General features: G+C 49.4%; 1 protein-coding gene across 1 annotated transcript in view; it reads left to right on the top strand.

Moving 5' to 3' along the window:
- The window catches only part of nbeal1 (neurobeachin-like 1), a gene marked incomplete at its 3' end in the record, with an annotated part of 65,485 nt that overhangs the window by 30,491 nt on the left and 13,628 nt on the right, over window positions 1–21,366 (top strand). The window contains 24 exon segments of the mRNA XM_079734271.1: window positions 621–780; window positions 3,551–3,709; window positions 4,178–4,337; window positions 5,306–5,394; window positions 6,245–6,925; window positions 7,754–7,929; window positions 8,313–8,601; window positions 9,228–9,569; window positions 10,276–10,425; window positions 11,512–11,669; window positions 12,093–12,217; window positions 12,916–13,066; window positions 13,788–13,936; window positions 14,332–14,465; window positions 14,900–15,001; window positions 15,429–15,524; window positions 16,108–16,232; window positions 16,589–16,729; window positions 17,972–18,102; window positions 18,863–18,972; window positions 20,492–20,609; window positions 20,861–20,901; window positions 20,903–20,959; window positions 21,120–21,236. Coding sequence (XP_079590397.1) covers window positions 621–780; window positions 3,551–3,709; window positions 4,178–4,337; window positions 5,306–5,394; window positions 6,245–6,925; window positions 7,754–7,929; window positions 8,313–8,601; window positions 9,228–9,569; window positions 10,276–10,425; window positions 11,512–11,669; window positions 12,093–12,217; window positions 12,916–13,066; window positions 13,788–13,936; window positions 14,332–14,465; window positions 14,900–15,001; window positions 15,429–15,524; window positions 16,108–16,232; window positions 16,589–16,729; window positions 17,972–18,102; window positions 18,863–18,972; window positions 20,492–20,609; window positions 20,861–20,901; window positions 20,903–20,959; window positions 21,120–21,236 — 3,961 coding nt within the window.

Below are 21,366 nucleotides of genomic sequence, written 5' to 3'. Positions count from 1 at the left end.
ACCGACTCGGACCTCGGATGTGACGTCACGCCCACACTTCAAACGTTTTATTATGTTTCGCTCGGTCGTTGGAGAAAAACATGGACGCCACTCGGAAAGCTGTTGTCGCGGTAGCATTGGCAGAGTACCAACAGGCGCTGCAAAATAAGTAGGCTATAGGCCATAGGCAGAGGTACGGACGCAGTAAGGTATTGCAGTAATACGTGCAATTGAAATTGCCATTTAAACCACCAAAGCGGTCCAAACACAATGAAAACAGTTCATACTCACAAGTCACACTGGGCGCAGCCATCTTGAATTCTGTCTCGGAATCCTTGCTCGGCCTCCTCTGAGTTCATCCGAGCAAGCAAGTTCGCCGTCCGAGGAAAAGGGGCGTGTTCATACGTGTCGCTAGGCAACGTCCTCAGACCTCCGAGACGGATGGATAATAAAACGCACCAACCGTCCACTGGGTAGGCTGGTAGACTGATCACTGAACGTGATCCCGATCATCATCATCATCATCATCATCATCATCATCATCGTCGACCGCATTCAACCAACAACTCTTGACCTTTGACCTACACAACCTCCCGTGCCACCGCCGTGACCTTTAACCCCTTTACCGCCCCCCCCCACAGGAGGAGCTCTTGCCGGGAGAGCGACATGAGCGAGGAGGACGTGGGCACGGTGCGAGTCTCTCTCTGCGGCCTGCTCAAGTACTACATCAGCAAGGGCATGTCCCAGGAGGAGATGCACAGCATTCTGGGATACATCGCCGCCATCGGGGACGAGGAACAGGTGACATAATAGTTAAATGAAGATGTTATAATATCAAATCATGCATCAATTAATATCAACACATAGGCCTTGCCTAAAGAAAATAGCAGTTTATACAGTTGGTCATACTATAGAATGATTTATTGCTTGTTTAGCGAATAATACAGAACACAAGGAACTTTAAAAAGAGAATCGCATACTTAATCGCAATCGCAATATTGGTCGAAATAATCCCAATACGATTATTTCCCAAAATCATTCCAGGACCACACATCACACTTATTATGGTATGCACCCGGGAACATGCTCAGTTTTGGTTCCACGTCGCCGCAACGCAAGGACCATGCAGACGCATCGACGCAGTCTTGAACCCGTTCTGGCTCTGCATCAGGTTTTAGTGAGCGGACCAATCACAGCCCTTGCTGCTGCGTCGCCTCGACGCAAGGTTACAATTTTTAGGAGGCGCGCGTCAGGCCCTTGCGGTGGACAAGGAGGGTCCGCAAGGACGTAAGGGGTCCGTAAACCCCCTTGCGTTGCGTCGACGTGGAACCATAACTGAGCCTTAAGCTTCACTAGTTTAGCCAACTAATTCATACAAGGAACAGAGCCGTGATTAGTGTTATGAGCGACACCTCTGTGAGACGAGCCAAAACGCATTGACTCGTTGTCTGTGGAGCTCGATTACCTTACCTTCCCTCACTTTTATTTGTTTTTTTAATCACAATGTCTTTCTGTGAACATGAGCAGTAAATGTTTTTACATTTACAGTAAATGTAAATGTACATTTACATTTTCCTTTTAGAACATTTGTCAGAGGAAAGAGAAATTACAATGTATGGCTGTCGGTACAGCAAAGATATTCATAGAAACAAGTACCAAGCACTAACAATTGCTAGGTTAACCCGTTCCCCGTATACTGTAAAATCAACCTCACTCCTGCGACCCCCAAAGAGACCCAGAACAGGATATGATGCGTCGCGTGTCGAGGACATCCCGTGATGAAACGTGCTTCCATCTCTGTCTGTCCGGGCACCTCTCCTCCTGACCCTGTGTTGTTCTCCCTCTCCTCCTTCGCCCCCTCCCCCCCCCTCTTTCCGTCCGTACGTCCGTCCTGGTCTGCGTGTCCAGGGGATTCCCGTCACCCCCGCGGAATCGTGCTACAATCATCCTTCGTTTCCCTTTGACGTATCGACAGAAGGTTGCCTGTTCCATGTCCCCCCTGTCACTCAACCTCCCCAGGGGACGGGTGCCACATCTCAGCCAATCATTAGCCTCTCTTAAAGGACAACAAGACCCTCCCCCTTCGTCTCATGACCGCCCCTTTAAATGAAATGTCCGTTCTGTGACTATAGCTGTAATTAAGACTAACTGTAATAAAAGGTTCGGGTGTGTCACATCAGTGCCTAATCAGCACGTGACCGGGTCACCCCTTTCAGCCAATCGGAGCTTGATATGCAGTAATGTCTTTAACCTAGAGAGGGAGTGGTCCAATGAAAAACCAAGTCTTTGGTCTAGAAAATAGACCAAATAAAAAACGTCTCAGCCCTCAGTCCTCTGGGAGTTCAGCGTTTCTTAATGGCTGTGTTTGTTAATACCTTGTGACAGACTTGTAATGCACTCGGCTGTGTTCCTATCAGATTACAGCGAGGAGCTAGAGGCCTGCTGGTCGGGTTTGGCTGCGTTGAAGGGGTGGACGACTGTATTCTTGTGCTGCGTTCAAGACGTCTCTGGGAAAAAACAAGGTCCGACTTGTTAGGGTTTAATTAAACGGTCGTCCAGCTCGAAATTACAGGACAGAAATTCGGGCAGCATTTCAGAGCTCTGACGTGACGTCAGTGACAACCTCAAACAGGGTGGCCTTCTGCGTTACTGGCCATGAAATTATTAGTGTCTGTGGACGTTTCCATCTGATCTGTAATCATGCAATATGTGTTTATCATTACTGTATCGCTATTCATATGGCAATGTGTGGAACTGAGTGGTCGGCTTAGCTCAGGAGGTAGAGCAGTTGCCTTGTAACCGAAAGGTCGCTAGTTCGATCCCCAGCTCCTCCAAGCTGATTGTTGATGTGTCCCTGAGCAAGACACTTAACCCTAACTGCTCCTGACGAGCTGGCTGTCGCCTTGCATGGTTGACTCTGCCGTCGGTGTGTCAATGTGTATATTAACCGATGTAAGTCGCTTTGGATAAAAGCGTCTGCTAAATGCCCTAATTGTAATTGTAACTGAACAGTTATTTTACACAGTGAACCAGCTGGCCAGTCTTCATCTCCTCTCTTCACGTGTTTTCAAAAGAAGCATCAATTGCAGCTGCATACATTTTATGGATGCAGCAATGAGCCACAAAATACAGAACTTCCTTCAGGCGTCCATGTTTCTGAACTGTCTGTGTCTCTGTGTGTGTTTTTGCAACGTTTTTGTGTGTTTGTTTGTGTGTGTGTGTCTGTGTGTCTCTGCGTTTGTGTCTTTGTGTCTCTGCGTGTGTGTCTGTGTGTTTTCCACGTGTGTTTGTCTCTGTGTTTGTCTCTGTGTGTGTCTCTGTGTGTTTCTATCTGTTTGTCTCTGTGTGTGTCTCTGTGTGTTTCTGTCTGTGTGTGTGTGTGTGTGTGTGTCTGTGTGTGTCTCTGTGTGTGTGTGTGTGTGTGTGTGTCTCTGTGTGTGTGTGTGTGTGTGTTTGTGTCTCTGTGTGTGTTTCTGTCTGTGTGTGTCTCTGTGTGTGTTTCTGTCTGTGTGTGTGTGTGTGTGTGTGTGTGTGTGTCTGTGTGTGTGTGTCTCTGTGTGTGTGTGTGTAGCTGTGCTCCCTGCTGGAGCTGCTGATTGGTCTGCTCCAGACCAGCCCGGCCCGGGACCAGCTGGTGCTGCTGCTGTTCGAGGCCGGGGCGGCCGACTCCTGCTACGCCCTGCTGCTCAACAGCAAGTACTCGGACCGCCTCCGGGAGCTGGTCTTCAAGGTGGGCGGAGCCCGGGGCTGGGGGAGGAGCCGGTGGGAGGGGCTAGTGAGGGGGTAGTGGGTGTGGTTAGTGATTTGGATTATAAAGTGTTTTATATAAATATTGCATTAATTTGCCATTGTTTGAGAGATTTTATGGATGAATCATTGAGACCAAAAAGTTAATAATTATTAATATTAAAAAAACGAGTTGACAATGAAAATAATTAACCACATACCTTTTAGGTAGAGCTATGTCACAAATAGATACAAAAAGCAACAAGATAAATTATATTATTATTAATGTTAATTAACAAACATTAAACAAGCCAATGTTACAATCCTGTTTGACGGAACCAGTACCTTAGCATATTTGAGCTTTAACATACCCGTGTCTAACCGTGTGTGTGTGTGTGTTTGTGTGTGTGTGTGTGTGCGTGTGTGTGTGTGTGTGTGTCCGTGCACGTGTCTGTGCGCGCGCACATCCCAGCTGTTTGAGCGCATGCTGCGCTGCGACCGCGTGTACGAGCGCAGCAAGCAGCGGCTGCGTCTGCGCGAGGCGGGATACTCTGGGCTGTCGCTGCTCTTCCCCGACACGCACCTCAACCCCAGCCTGTTGCGCTGCCTGCTCACCCAGGTGCTCCACACAGGTGAGGGGGGCCGGGACCCTGAGACACCACCTAGCCCCTCCTCATCCCCAGTCCCTGGGCGCGAGTGGTTCATGAAAAACGCACCACCGAAAGCTTCGACGCGCAAAAGTGTTGATGGAGATGAAGTACAATCAAATACAGCGTTGGGGTTATTGAGGCTATTGCAGGATTCCAATGTGTTGATCGTAGTTAGTTTGAGCACAAAGCATGACAGAGATTCAAGGGTTAACCCTTCAGCAGAGCACGCTTCTGCCTAATAGTGAATGCACGTTTGGTTTGCCCTTATACATTTGCACACAAACGATTTAAATCAAAGTTTATATCGCAATCTACATTTGACCCTAATGGAGGTACTTTTGAAACCAGGACCGAATAGTTACTACCGTGAAATGACGTAGCTGTACCATGCAGAATCTCAATGTCGATTATTCATTACTTCAGTGTAACAGTATTTTTTTGTCTTCAAACATGCTAATGATCAAATTAAACCTAATCGTATTAATTATGTAACCTATGAAACACCTTTTATATTGTTCTCAAACACACAGAATAATTATGCTCCCTTATTCTGAGACTACGTTTTTTTTCCCATTCTAGAAGAAGCATAGCATAGCAATTCCAGAATAACGTCTGCTACTATCTCATCCTATTAACCTCCGACCCCTGGCCAATAGCATTATGTGGGCCCTCTTTGGATTAATTAAATGAATAGCATTAGCTCTCGGCACACACACACACACACACACACACACACACACACACACACACACACACACACACACACACACACACACACACCAACCTGCACTTTCATTCTGCTAAAAGGCTCCTTTTGTCAGCTCTTGATTTCCCAAGACAGGGCTTAGTCTGCCATTTTCTCCATTGCTACCTCACCTCAAAACCAATTGCCATCGATCTCTCCCTGTGTGTGTGTGTGTGCGTGTACGTGTGCGTGCGTGCGTGCGTAGATAATGTGGTGAACTATAAGGACCTGATGGCTCTGCTGCAGCTGACCCACCGGGCCAAACCCAGTGTGCGACTCATCGTGTGCAAGAGGGTGAGGTGCACACACACACACACACACACACACACACACTTTATTGGCATTGCTATCAGAGATCTTATCCAAAGGCATTTACAGTGGATGTATTATAACATAATGACTATGACCACCGTGGGCGGCTGATCATAATAAAAGAGGCTCATCCACTCTTTAGAACTCGTCCACCTTTCTCAAGGCAAGGTGGCAAACGATGACCTAACGAAACCACTGATAGATATCAGTATGATCCTTTGTAAGTCAATGAATACAAATGACGGCGGGGGCATATTATGTGGCAAACCGGGCCTTCATGCGTTGTGAAGTCCACGAAGTGTAGCCAAGTACACGCATCATATATACTCTGAAGCATTTGGGGAATGTGTTCCGAAACTATCTTGATGAGCTATTTAGTATCATAACCTGCTACTGTCTTCATTTCAAATTGTTAATTATGTGTAATTGGAGTTCAATTATGCTTGCAAATCACAAGCATATGAGAGTTAAAGGGATAGCCTGAGTTTGTTTTATTACTCAAATGCCTATTAAAAGCCGTCAGTAGTCGACCGCAGACTCTTGCTGCAGTGCAGTGTACCACCTGGTGGCGTTTTGGTGTTACTACAACATAAAACGGTCAAAGGCAGACCATGGGGTTGGAAAACACACAACCTTAGAACGGGAGTCAAACACTATCCTGCCCCTGATATAAGGCACGCACCTGAAGTGTGTACCTTATGAACTGTATTCATCACAGACCTGCAATTCGGGTGTCCCATTGGAAGAGGACACCCCTAGATAGTCATCCAAAGTTCCACCCCCACCCCAGAGTGCTGACGCCTCCCCCCCCCGCCTCTGACCCCACCCCAAGGTGCACCAGCTGCTGCAGACGCAGCCCGACGCGGCGCTGCAGATCGCCCGGCAGCAGTGCTGGCAGGACACCCTGGTGAGGCTCTTCCTGCGGTCGGGCGGCGGCGAGGCGGGCCCCGGGACGCGGGGCTCCGCCTCCGACGCCATCAGCAACTGCAGCCTGGACCTGGGCCGGTCGGGCGGGGCCGCGCGCCTGGACCTGCCCTTGGAGCGGCGGGGCCGCGCGGGGAGCCGGGACCGCCACGGAGGAGGAGGAGGAGGAGGAGGAGGAGGAGGAGGAGGAGGAGGAGGAGGAGGAGGAGGAGGCGGCGAGGAGGACCGGCTGAGCATGGGCGACGGCCGCTCGCTGGACAGCCTGGAGAACGGCGGTGGCGGCGGCGACGCGGTCTCGCTTCTGGACACGCCCTCCTCGGCCGCCGCCACGCCCCGGCCCTCCTGGGCGTCGGGGGGCCGGAGCGTCGGGGGCCTCACCCTGGACCTGTCCCACATCCAGGGCTACGAGGGCGGGGAGAGCGGGAGCCAGACGCCGGCCAGCGGCGCCAGCACGCCGTCGCCCCTGGACGGCGCCAAGGCCTTCCTGCCAGGGGCCGGCGGGGAGCGGGACGCCACGCCGTCGCTCGGCGACGACAGCTTCCTGTTCAGCGACACCATCTCGCTGGGGGAGTCCTTCAACGGCACGGAGGTGAGGCGCCGGGGCCAAAACTAGAGCGGACCAGACCCTGGGTCAGCTTGTGTGGGGGGGGAGGTCTGTGTGTTAGCACCCTGTGTGTTAGCACCCTGTGTGTTAGCACCCTGTGTGTTAGCACCCTGTGTGTTTAGCACCCTGTGTGTTTAGCACTTTGTGTGTTTAGCACTCTGTGCGAGTAGCCTGTGTGTAAACTCCCTCTAGGTCTGTGTTTTAAATGTGTGTTAGCACCCTGTGTGTAAGCGGTCTGTGTGTTAGCGGTCTGTGAGTGTTTTAAATGTGTGTCAGCGGTTTGTGTGTTAGCACCCTGTGTGATTAGCACGCTGTATGTTAGCACCCTGTGTGTGTGTGTTAGCACCCTGTGTGTGTGTTAGCACCCTTTGTCTTAGCACCCTGTGCGTTACCTGTGTGTTAGCACCCTGTGTGTGTGTGTGTGTTAGCACTCTATCTGTTAGCACCCTGTGTGTTAGCACCCTGTGTGTTAGCACCCTTTGTGTTAGCAACCTGTGTGTTAGCTGTGTGTTAGCACCCTGTGTGTGTGTTAGCACTATATCTGTTAGCACCCTGTGTGTCAGCACTCTATCTGTTAGCGCCCTGTGTGTTAGCTGCGTGTTAGCACTCTATCTGTTAGCACCCTGTGTGTTAGCTGTGTGTGAGCGCCCTGTGCGTGTGTTTGCTCTCTATCTGTTAGCACTCTATCTGTTAGCGCCCTGCGTGTTAGCTGTGTGTTAGCACTCTATCTGTTAGCACCCTGTGTGTTAGCTGTGTGTGAGCGCCCTGTGCGTGCGTTAGCGGCCAGTGTTCCTCAAGGCTCCCTGTCCCCAGCGTGTGGAGGAGGAGCTGTGCGGCATGCTGCTGGACACGGTGCTGTGGGTGACGTGGCGCGGCGTGGAGGGCTCCGACGAGGGGGCGTGGCTAGAGCGCGGCCAGGTGTTCTCCGCCCTCGCCAAGCTGGGCACGGCCAATGAGCTGCTGATGCCCGTCGACCACATCAAGCTCCGGTTAGAGGAACACGCACGCACGCACTCGCATAAAGACATGCTCACGCACACATCTCCACAGACTCATACACACACGCGTACGCACGGACACATGCACGCAAACGCACATGCAGACATGCACTGACGCGCGCACTCACACACGCGCGTACACACACACACACGCACACGTACGCACACGCACACACACACACGTACACGCGTACACACACGCACACGCACACGTGAGCACACGCACACACACACACACACACACGCACGCTCTATAGTCCCACGCCTGACCCTATAGAACACAAAACAGTCAACTGACACACAAATGACCACGCAACTCATAGTCTCCCCCCCCCCCCCATCACACCACCTCTCTTCTGACCCCCCCCGCCCAGCCTGATGGAGCGCATGCTGGAGTGGGCGGTGGCGGACAACCGGGAGGCGGCGGCGGTGGCGCTGCCTCAGCACACGGAGAACGCGGTGCGCCTGCTGCACGCCGTGCAGGACTTCCTGCAGGCGGAGGGCCTGGTGAGCCCGGCGCTGTGGAGCGAAAAGGTGCTGGAGGAGACGCTCACGCTCATGGACTGCCTGATGGTGTGGTACGCCTCGGGGGACCAGTGGCTCCGGCTGTCCCAGGTGGGGCTGCGGCTGTTGCTGGGCTTCATGGCCCAGGAGGAGCCCCAGGTGAGCCGGGGGGGGGGGGGCGGGGGGGCGGGGGGGGGGAGCATACACTGTTTAACCATAGCACATGGGTACCGCAAGCACATTTGTGTAAAAGCGAGGATGGCTGAGATGATTACCTACGGACACGCACGGGCATTTTGTCGCACAAACGTGCCAGCGCGCTGAATTACTCGGTCCCACTTCTCTCGCTCTCTCTTGTTCTCTCTCTCGCTGCATCGCTCTCTTTCTACCGTTCTTTACCATCTCTCTTTCTTTGTATCTCTCTCTCTACCTCCCTCTACCTCTCTCTCCCTCCCTCTCTCTCTAACTCTACCTCTCTCTACCTCTCTCTCTAACTCTACCTCTCTCTCTCTCTCTCTACCTCTCTCTCTCTCGCTCCCTCTCTCTCTCTCTCCCTCTCCCTCTCTCTACACCACTCTCTCTCTCTCCCTCTCTCTCTACACCTCTCTCTCTCTCTCTCTCTCTCTCTCTCTCTCTCTCTCTCTCTCTCTCTCTCTCTCTCTCTCTCTCTCTCTACACCACTCTCTCTCTACACCACTCACTCTCTCTCTCTCTCTCTCTCTCTCTCTCTCTCTCTCTACCTCTCTCTCTCTCTCTCTACCTCTCTCTCTCTCTCTCTCCACCAGGTGTGTGCCATGGCCACGGCCAAGCTCAACGGCATCCTGCAGACCAAGGTGGTGGAGAGCCAGGACGAGGCCTGCTACCTGCTGGGCAAGGTGGAGGGGATCCTACGCCGGGCGCTCTACTCGCAGGCCGACGGCGACGACGCCGCCGCCGCCACCATCGCCACAGACACCTACTCCTTCCTTGTGCCGCTGATGCGCACGCTGCTGTCCAAGGTCCACCGGCTGCTCTACATGGAGCTGCACCTGCCCCAGCTGCCCGACACCAGCGGCGGGCCCACCTTCTTCGAGGACTTCCAGGCGTACTGCCGCTCGCCGGAGTGGCGGGTCTACCTCGACAAATACGTAAGTCCACCTCCGGCGTGTTTACCTCGACAAATACGTAAGTCCACCTCCGGCGTGTTTACCTCGACAAATACGTAAGTCCACCTCCGGCGTGTTTACCTCGATAAATACGTAAGTCAACCTCCGGCGTGTTTACCTCGATAAATACGTAAGTCCACCTCCGGCGCGTTTACCTCGACAAATACGTAAGTCCACCTCCGGCGCGTTTACCTCGACAAACATGAAGGCCAATCCTGGCGCGTCTACCTCGACAAATACGTAAGTCCACCTCCGGCGTGTCTACTTCAACAAATGCGGAAGTCGTGACTCCGGCGCATTTACCTCGACAAATACGGAAGTCCAACTCTGGCAAGTTTACCTCTAAAGATACGTAAGTCCAACTACAGGCTTTGAAGAAATGCGTTACTTGTCTCGTTTGTGCTTGACAAGAACAATGTACTTACGCACGTTTATTCCGACAAATATCTTGCCACAATAATATATACTATAATAAATATATAAGGTCACGTTGTTCAAATATAAACTTTAATGTATTGACTAAATGAACGGTAACTAGCAAAAACATTATGAACTTTTGTCAAATCGTAGACTAAATCGTAGGTCACCTTGCAAGACTAACTATCCAGCCATTCTGTTAGAAACGCAAATGTTTTCGAGCAAACTGTCGTCCCGAGTACTGAAGGTCCCAACGGCGTTTCCTCCCCAGATCATCCCATACATGAAGCAGTACGAGATCGAGACCTTCAGCCAGGGCCACGAGACCATGGCGCTCTACTGGAAGGAGTGCCACGAGGCCTACATGGTCAGCCTCCACCGGAGGGAGCGGGATCGCGGGGAGAGCAAGATCCGCTTCCAGGTATGCTCCAAATCAGGGACTTGATCAGAATCAGAATCGCTCTATATGTTGAACATAGTGCACATTTTTTTAAATGTCGTCCAGACAGTGTGATTCACAACAAAATTCAAGTTTATTAGAAAGGTAAAAAATAAATATATACATAGCAAATAAAGACAAAATGTACAAATAACAATATAAACATAAAATATACAGATAAATAATAATAGAAGCTGAGAGAAAAGGTATTGCAAAGTAGTGGTTGTTTTTTGTAGTGCAAATTGGTACATTCAGGATGTTTTTTTAAGGTGCTTGTGAATTGAAATATAGTGTAATATAGTGTAATGCATTAACGAACGTCATGTTGGTTCAATCGCTGCTCACACAATCCAGGGGGATCCTTCAGGACTTTGCCATAGAAACTTGTGTGGGACGGCCCATAGATTGGCATTGAAAATGTGAAGGAACAACCTAGTCGGATTTGGCATTGGACTGTTGTAATGCAAAAAAAACCATCAAAACGTAACACAATAAACAGTATGCCAGTATGCCTAACAGTTGCCTTCATACAGGACTACAAATGTATGAAGGCAATCAAATATATTCCTTCTAGAAAGCAAAGGTATATCTCCCATTGACAATTGATTGTCAACCTCTTGCTTTATTGTTCCAACTGAAGCAGCATCAGAAGAACATAGAACGACCCAAATGGATTTATAAATCAATGTTTAAGAGGTGTCTCCCTTAGGGATAGGCTGAGAAGCTCAGCCATCCGTGAGGAACTCGGATTAGGAACTCTCTGCTTGGAAAGGAGTCAGTTGAGGGTGTTCGGGCATTTGGTAAGGATGCCCACTGGTTCCAGGCACGACCAGTAGGAAGGGGACCCCGGGGAAGTCCCGGGACCAGGTGGAGAGATTATATCTCAACACTGGCCTTGGAACGCCTCGGGATCCCCCCCTTCAGAGCTGGTCAATGTGGCCCCTGGAAAGAGAAGTCTGGGGCCCCCTAATAGAGCTACTGTCCCCGGGACTCGACCCTGTACAAGCGGTTTGACGATAAGGATGAGGAATGTTTAACACTATGTATTCGTTCCCCACGACTCCTCAGGAGCAGTTTGTGGAGCCCTTCTCGCGCCGCAGTCGCCAGGAGAACCTGCGCTACAACAGCATGCTGAAGCAGCAACACAGCCAGACGGCCGCCGCCCTCCGCCAGTGGAAGGCGGCTCGGCGGGGCCACGTCTGTGAGAGAGGCCCCTGGGCCGACAGGTACCCAACGTTTTTTTAGCGTTATGTGTTTTTTTCGCTCATAAAGTTGGGTAGATTACCCTCATAAAGTAGCTAGGTAACAATATAAGGTATGGATATCACCATATCTTAAGCTTTCCCCCATATACCCCCAAATTGATAGCAAGCTAGGTAGCTTGAAGGTAGCTAGCTAGGTAGCTTAATGGTAGCTCGCTAGGTAGCTTGAGGGTAGCTAGCTTGGTAACTTTAAGGTAGCTAGCTAGGTAGCTTGAAGGTAGCTAGCTAGGTAGCTTGAAGGTAGTTAGCTAGGTAGCTTGAAGGTAGTTAGCTAGGTAGCTTGAAGGTAGCTTAAAGCTTGGTTACGTGAAGGTAGCTAGCTAGGTAGCTTGAAGGTAGCTAGCTCAGAGGGATTGTTTTTAAACCTTCATTCCCTGGGGTCGCTAGGCAACAGGACGAGATGCACTGGCGGGTGTCCAGCGCCGAAAACTACTCGCGGATGAGGCTGAAGCTGGTCCGCAACTACAACTACGACCCGCACCGCGAGGCCAGCGCCCTGCGCGACAACCTGGGTAACTACCGGCCACCCCTGAGACCCTACGACCGAGTTGAGCCACCTTCTTACTCCCAACGATCAAAGAAAAACACTAGATCTGGGGGCGTGGTTAAATGTGTGTTTGACGTTAGCTATGTGGTTTCTCTTTAGACTACTTTTGAGTTCATGTTTCTGGAAAACGTTGTTCTCTTTGTCACTGTTCATGAAGTAAGTGTTGAACCGGTTCTGTCCTTGAGACATATTCTGGCCTCTTAATCCTAATTTGTGGAGGGCCATTATTTTTTTCTATTTGTCTGTCTGGAACGAGTGAACCTCAAGCTATCGATGGCCCAGATGTTGCTTTTGAGGCCATTGCTCCAGACAACCTCTCTCTCTCCCTGTCCCGCTGTCACGCCCTCATTCTTTGTCAAGTTAATTCTGAATTCTTTCTGTCGGAAACTTTTCGATATATGTATTTACTTTGAAAGAAAAAAAGTTACATGGAAAATGTGTATTTGGCTAATGTTAGTATTAGAGCAATAGCTCACTCTGCTTATGCGAGAATATTGATGGAATGAAAGTTCAACTGCTGAGGTTTATTAAACCTTTTCATGGCGGTGACCCACCTCCAACTGGACCAAGATCCAGTCCAGGTCCTAACCATTTGAGGAACCACTTTCATGCTTTATCTCTCACTCACTCACTCACTCACTCTCTCTCTCATTCTCCCCCCAGGCGTGCAGCAGCAGCGGGTGAATGCTGAGTCCCTGCTGCTAGAGGCGGTGAAGCAGGTGAAGGTAAGCGACCTGGAGGACGACATCCTGGACCTGCCAGAGGAGGACCCTGTTGCCGCCGCCGCCGCCGCCGCCGCCGGCAACAGCCAGCAGTCAGTCCCTCTCTTCTCTCAGCACATTAGGATTACAACCAGGACACAGAGATTCAACATTCAAAGGGCTTTAATGGAATCAGAAACGTGCATTTAAATGGCCTTAAAAGTACATTTACATTGCCTCAAACGTACATCTACATTGCCTTAAATGTACATTTACAAAGCTAAAGACGTACGTTGACATTGCCTAAAGTGTACATTTACATCGTCAAACTCCAAAAAGTGGACATACGGTACAAATGGTTATTTATTTATGAGAATTGAATCAAATAAAAAACAATAGATAAAATCTAAAAGTATGTCAAGTTTTATAGTACAATGGAAATGTCAAAGTGTATAGAAAGTGATATACAGAAAGATGATATTTGTTTAGGCCTCTGGAGGGATGTTGTGAGAGGTGTATGTAGGTGTGTGCACTAGCCTCCATTATGATCCCGCGTGTTTCTATGAACAAACCACGGAAAAGTTGGACCATTAATGGGATTTTTCCCAATCGGACCAGCGGGAACGCTATTCCCAATTCCAATCCAACTTGCCCGGGATGTTTCGGCGTGGAAACATTGTAAACATTGCAGACCCGTATGAATCCGCATTCGAGATATGACTGTTCCCTCTCCACCTCCTATAAAGTCCAAACCTCTTAACACAAAGCTTCTAGCATGGGCCCAAGGCAGGACGGGGGAACAACCATCCACCGTGCGTTCACCGTGTGTCCCAGGGCGGAGGTGGAGGAGGCGGGCCAGAAGGAGAAGCTGGTCCTGGGGGAGGACTGTGAGCTGGTGACGGTGGTGGACGTGGTGCCCGGGCGTCTGGAGCTCACCACGCAGCACATCTACTTCTACGACGGCAGCCAGGACAAAGAGGAGGGTGAGGAAGCTAACCGGCTAACGGGCAGCATTTTCCCGCTCTTTTTCTTTTAGCATTTATCTTTTTTAGCTTGTTTTAGCGTAACGTGGTTTAGCATTGTTTATTATATATCCGGGAGCCTTTAAATGTAATTGAAAAAATTACACTACCCTTCTCCGTCAAGATATTTGACTAATATTTAATGAAAATGATATATTAATGAATGAAAATTGGAAAATTTGACTTCAAAGTAGATGGTATCCAAAACGCAACAGCATAATTCAAGCAAGGCGTCTCCTGTTTATATTTTGCTTTTATCTCATGTTACACCATGAGTTGAAGTTATATCCAGCTCTTTTATACCAACCCTTTTTCCTTCCACTGTAATGGTTCTGCGCCTGGTGTCGCTCCTGAAGGCGTGGGTCATGACTTCAAGTGGCCGCTGTCGCTGATCCGCGAGGTCCACCTGCGGCGGTACAACCTGCGCCGCTCGGCTCTGGAGATCTTCCTCATCGACCAGACCACCTACTTCCTCAACTTCAAGAAGGAGGTGAGCTAGGAACCCCCCGTAGTTTAAAGAGAAAGCTCAATGAGAAAGGGAAAGTGCAGTAGCACACACTCCACCACCGGGGATGCTGTTGCTTGGGGTTTGGTTTCTAGCATTGTGTCGCCCTTTAAAATTACAATGGTTGTGTGAAACCTGCAATTACTTTCTCCCAGCAACGACCAGTTCAGAAAGAAGTTGTTTCCAACACCATTGTGACTCGCTGTGACGCTTGTAACTGAAAATTATAATCCAAAATTCAAATACAAATTTAAATCATAAAGCATTGAAGGTTATGGTAGACTTTTACATTGTTGACCAAAACAATTTCTGACACTTTTCTGTCACATCCCCAACACACACTAGACTTGCGTTGGTGTGTACATGTGTGTGTAACTGTCGGAGGGTGACCCGTGTGAGTGTGTGTGTGTGCGTTTCAGGCGCGTAACAAGGTGTACAGCCGCATGCTGCTGCTGCGCTCACTGGGCGTGCACGCCACCCGTTCCCCCCAGGACCTGCTCAAGGCCTCCGGACTCACGCAGGTCAGAGGTCAACTGCACCGCCTGTATATTCTCTCTCTTCCTTTCTGTCTGTCTGTCTGTCTGTCTGTGTATCTTTGTCTGTCTGTCTGTCTGTCTGTGTATCTTTGTCTCTCTCTCTCTCTCTCTCTCTCTCTCTCTCTCTCTCTCTCTCTCTCTCTCTCTCTCTCTCTCTCTCTCTCTCTCTCTCTCCCTGCCTCTCTCTCTCTTTCTTTCTTTGCCTCTCTCTCTCTCTCTTTCTTTGCCTCTCTCTCTCTCTCCCTGCCTCTCTCTCTCTCTCTCCCTGCCTTTCTCTCTCTCCCTGCCTCTCTCTCTCTGCCTCTCTCTCTGCCTCTCTAACAAGACTACCCTATTCTCTGTATTTAACAATGAACTCGTTCACACCCCCTGCCGTGCCTGAACTGTCCTCTCTGTGTTTGCGGGGAAGCAGAAGTGGGTGAACAGGGAGATCTCCAACTTTGACTACCTGATCCAGCTGAACACCATCGCAGGCCGCACCTACAACAACCTGGCCCAGTACCCAGTGGTACGTTGCTCACCGTAGGCCTGTGGCATGGTCATGTATCGAGTAGTATCACAATATATGAATAGAAAATGGACTGCATTTCTACAGTGCTCTTTTAAACAGTGGTCACTCAAAAGGCTTTTCAATTATTGGCCAAAACGCACCCATTCGTACCCACATTCACACACCGACAACAGTGTCAGCCATGCAGGGCATCAGCCAGCTGGTCTGGGGCAGTTAGGGCGAGGTGTACTCCAACTAGCAACCTTCCAGTTGCCACTCAATCCACTCTACCTCCTCAACCGCTGCCGCCATACAATATACATCATATGTATTGTATTATAGAGATATTATATGTATTATTTGACGAACTGTGGGTCTCACTGGGCTTCCCTGGTGAAATAAAGGATAAAAGAAACCAGTAAGCAGTACTGCTGTGGTTGTTCTGTTGGTCGTTCTTTACATTGACATGTACAATTACAATTGATTTGTAACAATAGATTAGCCTTACAGTACAGTTCTATTATTAAAGTTTGAGTTATTGATCAGGCTGTGGTGTGTGTGCGTGTGTGTGTGTGTGTGTGTGTGTGTGTGTGTGTGTTAGTTCCCCTGGATCCTGTCGGACTACACCTCTGAGGAGCTGGCCCTGGAGGACCCCCGCGTGTACCGGGACCTGTCCAAGCCCGTGGCGGTGCTCAACGAACGCAACGCCAAGGCCGTCCGGGAGAAGTAGGCTCCTCCCCCTCACGTCCTCACCCACGCACCCCCGTCAGCGCACCACCCACCTCGTGATGGGAGCTTGCACTGGTTTGGTTTAGCAGTCGCAAAGTCTGACTTCTGAACCTAATATTCAACTTTTATCATCATGATTGATGCCAATTTTATCATGAAAATATTACAGTTTAATAAATACACGTCATTCACAAACAATGAGTTGTTTGTGAAAGATAAATGACGATAAATATATATATACTATAAATATATTTCATTCATTTTGATTAATTAAATGTCGGTCCAGGTCATGCCATCTCTGTTGACCTATGACCCAGTGGACCTCTGACCTCTGACCTGTGACCCGTCCCCAGGTACGAGAGCTTCGAGGACCCCACGGGCACCATCGACCGCTTCCACTACGGCACGCACTACTCCAACGCGGCCGGCGTCATGCACTACCTGATCCGGGTAGAGCCCTTCACCTCCCTGCACATCCAGCTGCAGAGCGGCCGGTGAGTGGGGGGGGGGGGGGGGGGGGGGGGGGCACAATAACCATTCATGTGTTTGTTTCGCACGCAACCCACACGTGCATGCACATTGCACACACAAATGCGCTGACACACACACGTGCACAATAAGGGGTGGAGAAGAGTAGGGTCGTAGTGGGTGTAGAATAGTAGAGTGTAGAGGGTGTAGAATAGTAGAGTGTAGAGGGTGTAGAATAGTAGAGTGTAGAGGGTGTAGAATAGTAGAGTGTAGAGGGTGTAGAATAGTAGAGGGTAGAGGGTGTAGAATAGTAGAGTGTAGAGGGTGTAGAATAGTAGAGGGTGTAGAATAGTAGAGTGTTGAGGGTGTAGAATAGTAGAGTGTAGAATAGTAGAGTGTAGAGGGTGTAGAATAGTAGAGTGTAGAATAGTAGAGTGTAGAGGGTGTAGAATAGTAGAGTGTAGAGGGTGTAGAATAGTAGAGTGTAGAGGGTGTAGAATAGTAGAGGGTAGAGGGTGTAGAATAGTAGAGGGTGTAGAATAGTAGAGGGTGTAGAATAGTAGAGGGTGTAGAATAGTAGAGGGTAGAGGGTGTAGAATAGTAGAGGGTGTAAAATAGTAGAGGGTAGAGGGTGTAGAAGAATAGAGGGTAGAGGGTGTAGAATAGTAGAGGGTGTAGAAGAGTAGAGGGTAGAGGGTGTAGAATAGTAGAGGGTGTAGAATAGTAGAGGGTAGAGGGTGTAGAATAGTAGAGGGTAGAGGGTGTAGAATAGTAGAGGGTAGAGGGTGTAGAATAGTAGAGGGTAGAGGGTGTAGAATAGTAGAGGGTGTAGAATAGTAGAGGGTAGAGGGTGTAGAATAGTAGAGGGTGTAGAATAGTAGAGGGTAGAGGGTGTAGAATAGTAGAGGGTAGAGGGTGTAGAATAGTAGAGGGTAGAGGGTGTAGAATAGTAGAGGGTAGAGGGTGTAGAATAGTAGAGGGTGTAGAATAGTAGAGGGTAGAGGGTGTAGAATAGTAGAGGGTAGAGGGTGTAGAATAGTAGAGTGTAGAGGGTGTAGAATAGTAGAGGGTAGAGGGTGTAGAAGAGTAGGGTGGAGAGGTAGGCACACTTGTGCAGACCATGTCATTCAGGAGCAGGTAGGGGTTGTGGTATTTCGTTCAAGGATTCCTTCACACCTTGGGGATCGAACCCACAACCTTCTGTCTATGTGAATGTTTGTGAACGCTCCCCTGCTCTCCTGAATGTGGTGTTGATGTGGGGGCTCCAGGTTCGACTGCGCCGACCGCCAGTTCCACTCCATCCCGGCCACGTGGCAGGCCCTCATGGACAACCCCAACGACGTCAAGGAGCTCATCCCAGAGTTCTTCTACTTCCCAGAGTTCCTGGAGAACAAGAACGGTGAGGACCCGGTTCATTCCCAAGCCGGATCTGGTTCTTTTGTTTCTCTGCTGGTTTGGTTACACCTTTCTTCCTTTCCCTTTCTCTTTCGTTCTTTCTTTCTTTTGATTCTTTCTCTTTTTTGTCTGTCTGCCCGCCTGTCTGTCTGTCTGTCTGTCTGTTTCCTTGTTTCTTTTGTTTGTTTGTTTGTTTCTCTTTTTTGTTTGTTTCTTTCTTTACTTATCTTCTTTTCTTTTTGTACTTCTTTACTTACCTCTTTCTTTACTTCATTCCCTTCTTTCTTTCTTTCTTTCTTTCTTTCTTTTTTTTATTTTTTATTTTTCTTTTCCTTACTTCCTTCTCTTCTTTATTTCTTTCTTAACTTCATTCTTTCTCTCCTTCCTTCTCTTCTCTCCTTCCTCCTCTTCTCTCTTTTTTCTTTACTTCTTTCTTTCTTTCCTTTTTTCTTTCTCTCCTTCCTTCTCTTCTCTTTTTTTCTTTACTTCTTCCTTCCTTCCTTCCTTCCTTAACTTCATTCTTTCTCTCCTTCCTTCTCTTCTCTCTTTTTTTCTTTATTTCTTTCTTCCTTCCTTCCTTCCTTCCTTCCTTCCTCCCTCCCTTCCTCCCTCCCTTCCTTCCTTCCTTAACTTCATTCTTTCTCTCCTTCCTCCTCTTCTCTTGTCTTACCTGGCCCGGCCGTGCTGGTCCTCTGAGTGGCTGATGCGCTCCCTGTCCGGGCTGAATAACAGACCGTGTTGTCTCATGTGACCCCGCCTCCCAGGCTATGATCTGGGTCGGCTGCAGATCTCCAAGGAGAGGGTGGACAACGTGCTGCTGCCCAGGTGGGCCAAGTCTCCAGAGGACTTCATCTACAAGCACCGCAAGGCCCTGGTGAGGCCCCTGCTAAAGCACTGTGTGTCTGTGGGGGGGGGGGGGGGGGCAGTGTTCCTGAAGTAGTTATTTATTTATTGATGTATTTTTATTGATGTATTTTTCTGAAAACCATAAGGTTGCTTTGGCATGACAAAAAAATCATAAACAAACTCATACAATTCATTGAACTCGCTGTAGGTACGATTTTAGAGCTAATAGTTTAATTACAGTACTAATTACTCTGCAATTAGTATGAAATGGCCTAGTCATCCATATGCTATTTGTGAATGAAGTGCGCTGCATCTTTTTCTAGGGGACTGCCCCTGCTATCTGTATGAGTCCATTCACATTTTAGACCCCTTCCAGCCCCATTCTACCCCATCAGGCATTAACTTCTTCCCTGACGGGTTCGGGGAATTCAGCTTGCCTGTCAAACACCGGTCTTAAATGCAGCACTTATCAATGGCGCAGAAACATAGCTCTCTTCTTCTTTTATCTGGTTCCTCTCTTTGCAACTCTCGACTCTTAGCTCCAGAAGCAATAGAAGAAGAAGTAATACTTCTTGTATTGTAGTAACAGAAGTAATACCAATGTATTATTTATATGCTCTTTTTTTGAAACACGTCGCAAAGGGGCTTGTCTCTGCAAACGTGTGGTTTGCGGCGAATTCCAATCGATGGTCTCTCTCCACTGGAGCGTTGTACCGACAGCTTTTGTCAGTACAACGCTCCAGTTTACAACGCTCCCCCCCTCCCCATTTATAAGCCACCTGGGGAGGGGGGGTGGGGGGTGGTAACCACTGCCCTTCCGGAACATAAACTCATTTCAATCAGCGGCTTTTCCCGCCGGGCCAGGCCATCGCCTCGGAATCGGGGCTGAAATTGAATAAGGCCGGGTCCCTCGTGGGTGTTTGTGTGTGCCCGATCACCGACTCATTTGTAACATCTGTGGCGGGCCCTGTTATCTGCAGCAGCTTGCGCTTACTCCGGATGCTCAAGAGTTTTTGCTCAAGAGCTCAACAGACCAAACCACGTCATGACCGATGGACGGAATGTGTGCCACGAATTTGGCTTCATAGATAGAGACAGAGAGGCTAGAGACAGACTTTATTTAAGTGAGTGGTTTTCACTGTACAACCACTTAAACGACAAGTTTAATATTTGCGTTGTCCTCCAGAGAGGAAATGCACTGCCACAGCTGTATGAAACAACATGAATTACACACTGAGAACACAGCAGCACATTAACACAAGCACACCGGCAGGTGTGTGAGTGTGTGTGTGAATGTGCTGAGGTTTTCTCGGGTGTTTGTGTGTTAATGTGCTGTTGGGTTCTCGGCGTGTGTGTGTGTGTGTGTGTGTGTGTGTGTGTGTGTGAATGTGCTGCTCCGTTCTTGGTGTGTGTGTGTGTGTGTTGCTGTTTTCTCTGCCATTCAGAGAACACAGCGCGCTCTGAAGCCCCTGCTTGTTATGGTTGTCTGTGGTTGTGTACGGGGGTCTTAACGTCTCCGCGTCCTTCCGGCGGCGGTCTCTCGGCAGGAGTCGGATTACGTGTCAGCCCACCTGCACGAGTGGATCGACCTCATCTTCGGCCACAAGCAGAGGGGGCCCGCGGCCGTAGAGGCCCTCAACGTCTTCTACTACTGCACCTACGAGGGTACCGCCTTTCAAAACTTTATTGTCCCAACACAATGTGTTCAGCTCGGGTCAGGCTCGATCAAAACCAAACAGTGAAAAGGCAGGATATTAAAGGGTAAACGCAACAACCCCACTCTGTTGAACCGAGCCCCTCATGGATCAAAATGACCGACAATGAATGTACGAAGCACCTAAAGTTAGTTGTGTGTGCTTGTGCTTGTTCAAACTGTGTGTGTGTGTGTGTGTGTGTGTGTGTGTCTTTCATTTCAGGGGCGGTCGACCTTGACGCCATCACGGACGAGAAGGAGCGAAAAGGCGGTGGAGGGGATGATCAGCAACTTTGGACAGACCCCCTGTCAGCTACTGAAGGTACACACCCACACACGTGCAGGCAAACACACACACGCACACACGCACACACACATGCCCATTCTTGTAACAAAAGCTGTACTGGAATGAATGATAATAATACACGATTTTCCTTAATAAAAAAGTGTGTGTGTGTGTGTGTGTGTGTGTGTGTGTGCAGGAGCCCCACCCTGTGCGGCTCTCTCTGGAGGAGGCGGAGCGCAGGACGTCCCGCCTGGACAGCTGTCCTCTGACCATCTTCAAACACCTGACTGAACTCAAATCCTTCTTCATAGAGGTCAGTCTCTCTCTTGCTCTCACTGTTGATCTCTCTCTCTCTCTCGCTCTCGCTCTCGCTCTCGCTCTCGCTCTCGCTCTCTCTCGCTCTCTCTCTCTCTCTCTCTCTCTCTCTCTCTCTCTCTCTCTCT

The sequence above is a fragment of the Pollachius pollachius genome, assembly GCF_949987615.1.
Source record: "Pollachius pollachius genome assembly, chromosome: 4".
NCBI classification, from domain to species: domain Eukaryota; kingdom Metazoa; phylum Chordata; class Actinopteri; order Gadiformes; family Gadidae; genus Pollachius; species Pollachius pollachius.
The sequence above is the reverse complement of the archived record's forward strand: the minus strand, read 5'-3'. Positions and strand labels throughout refer to the sequence as shown.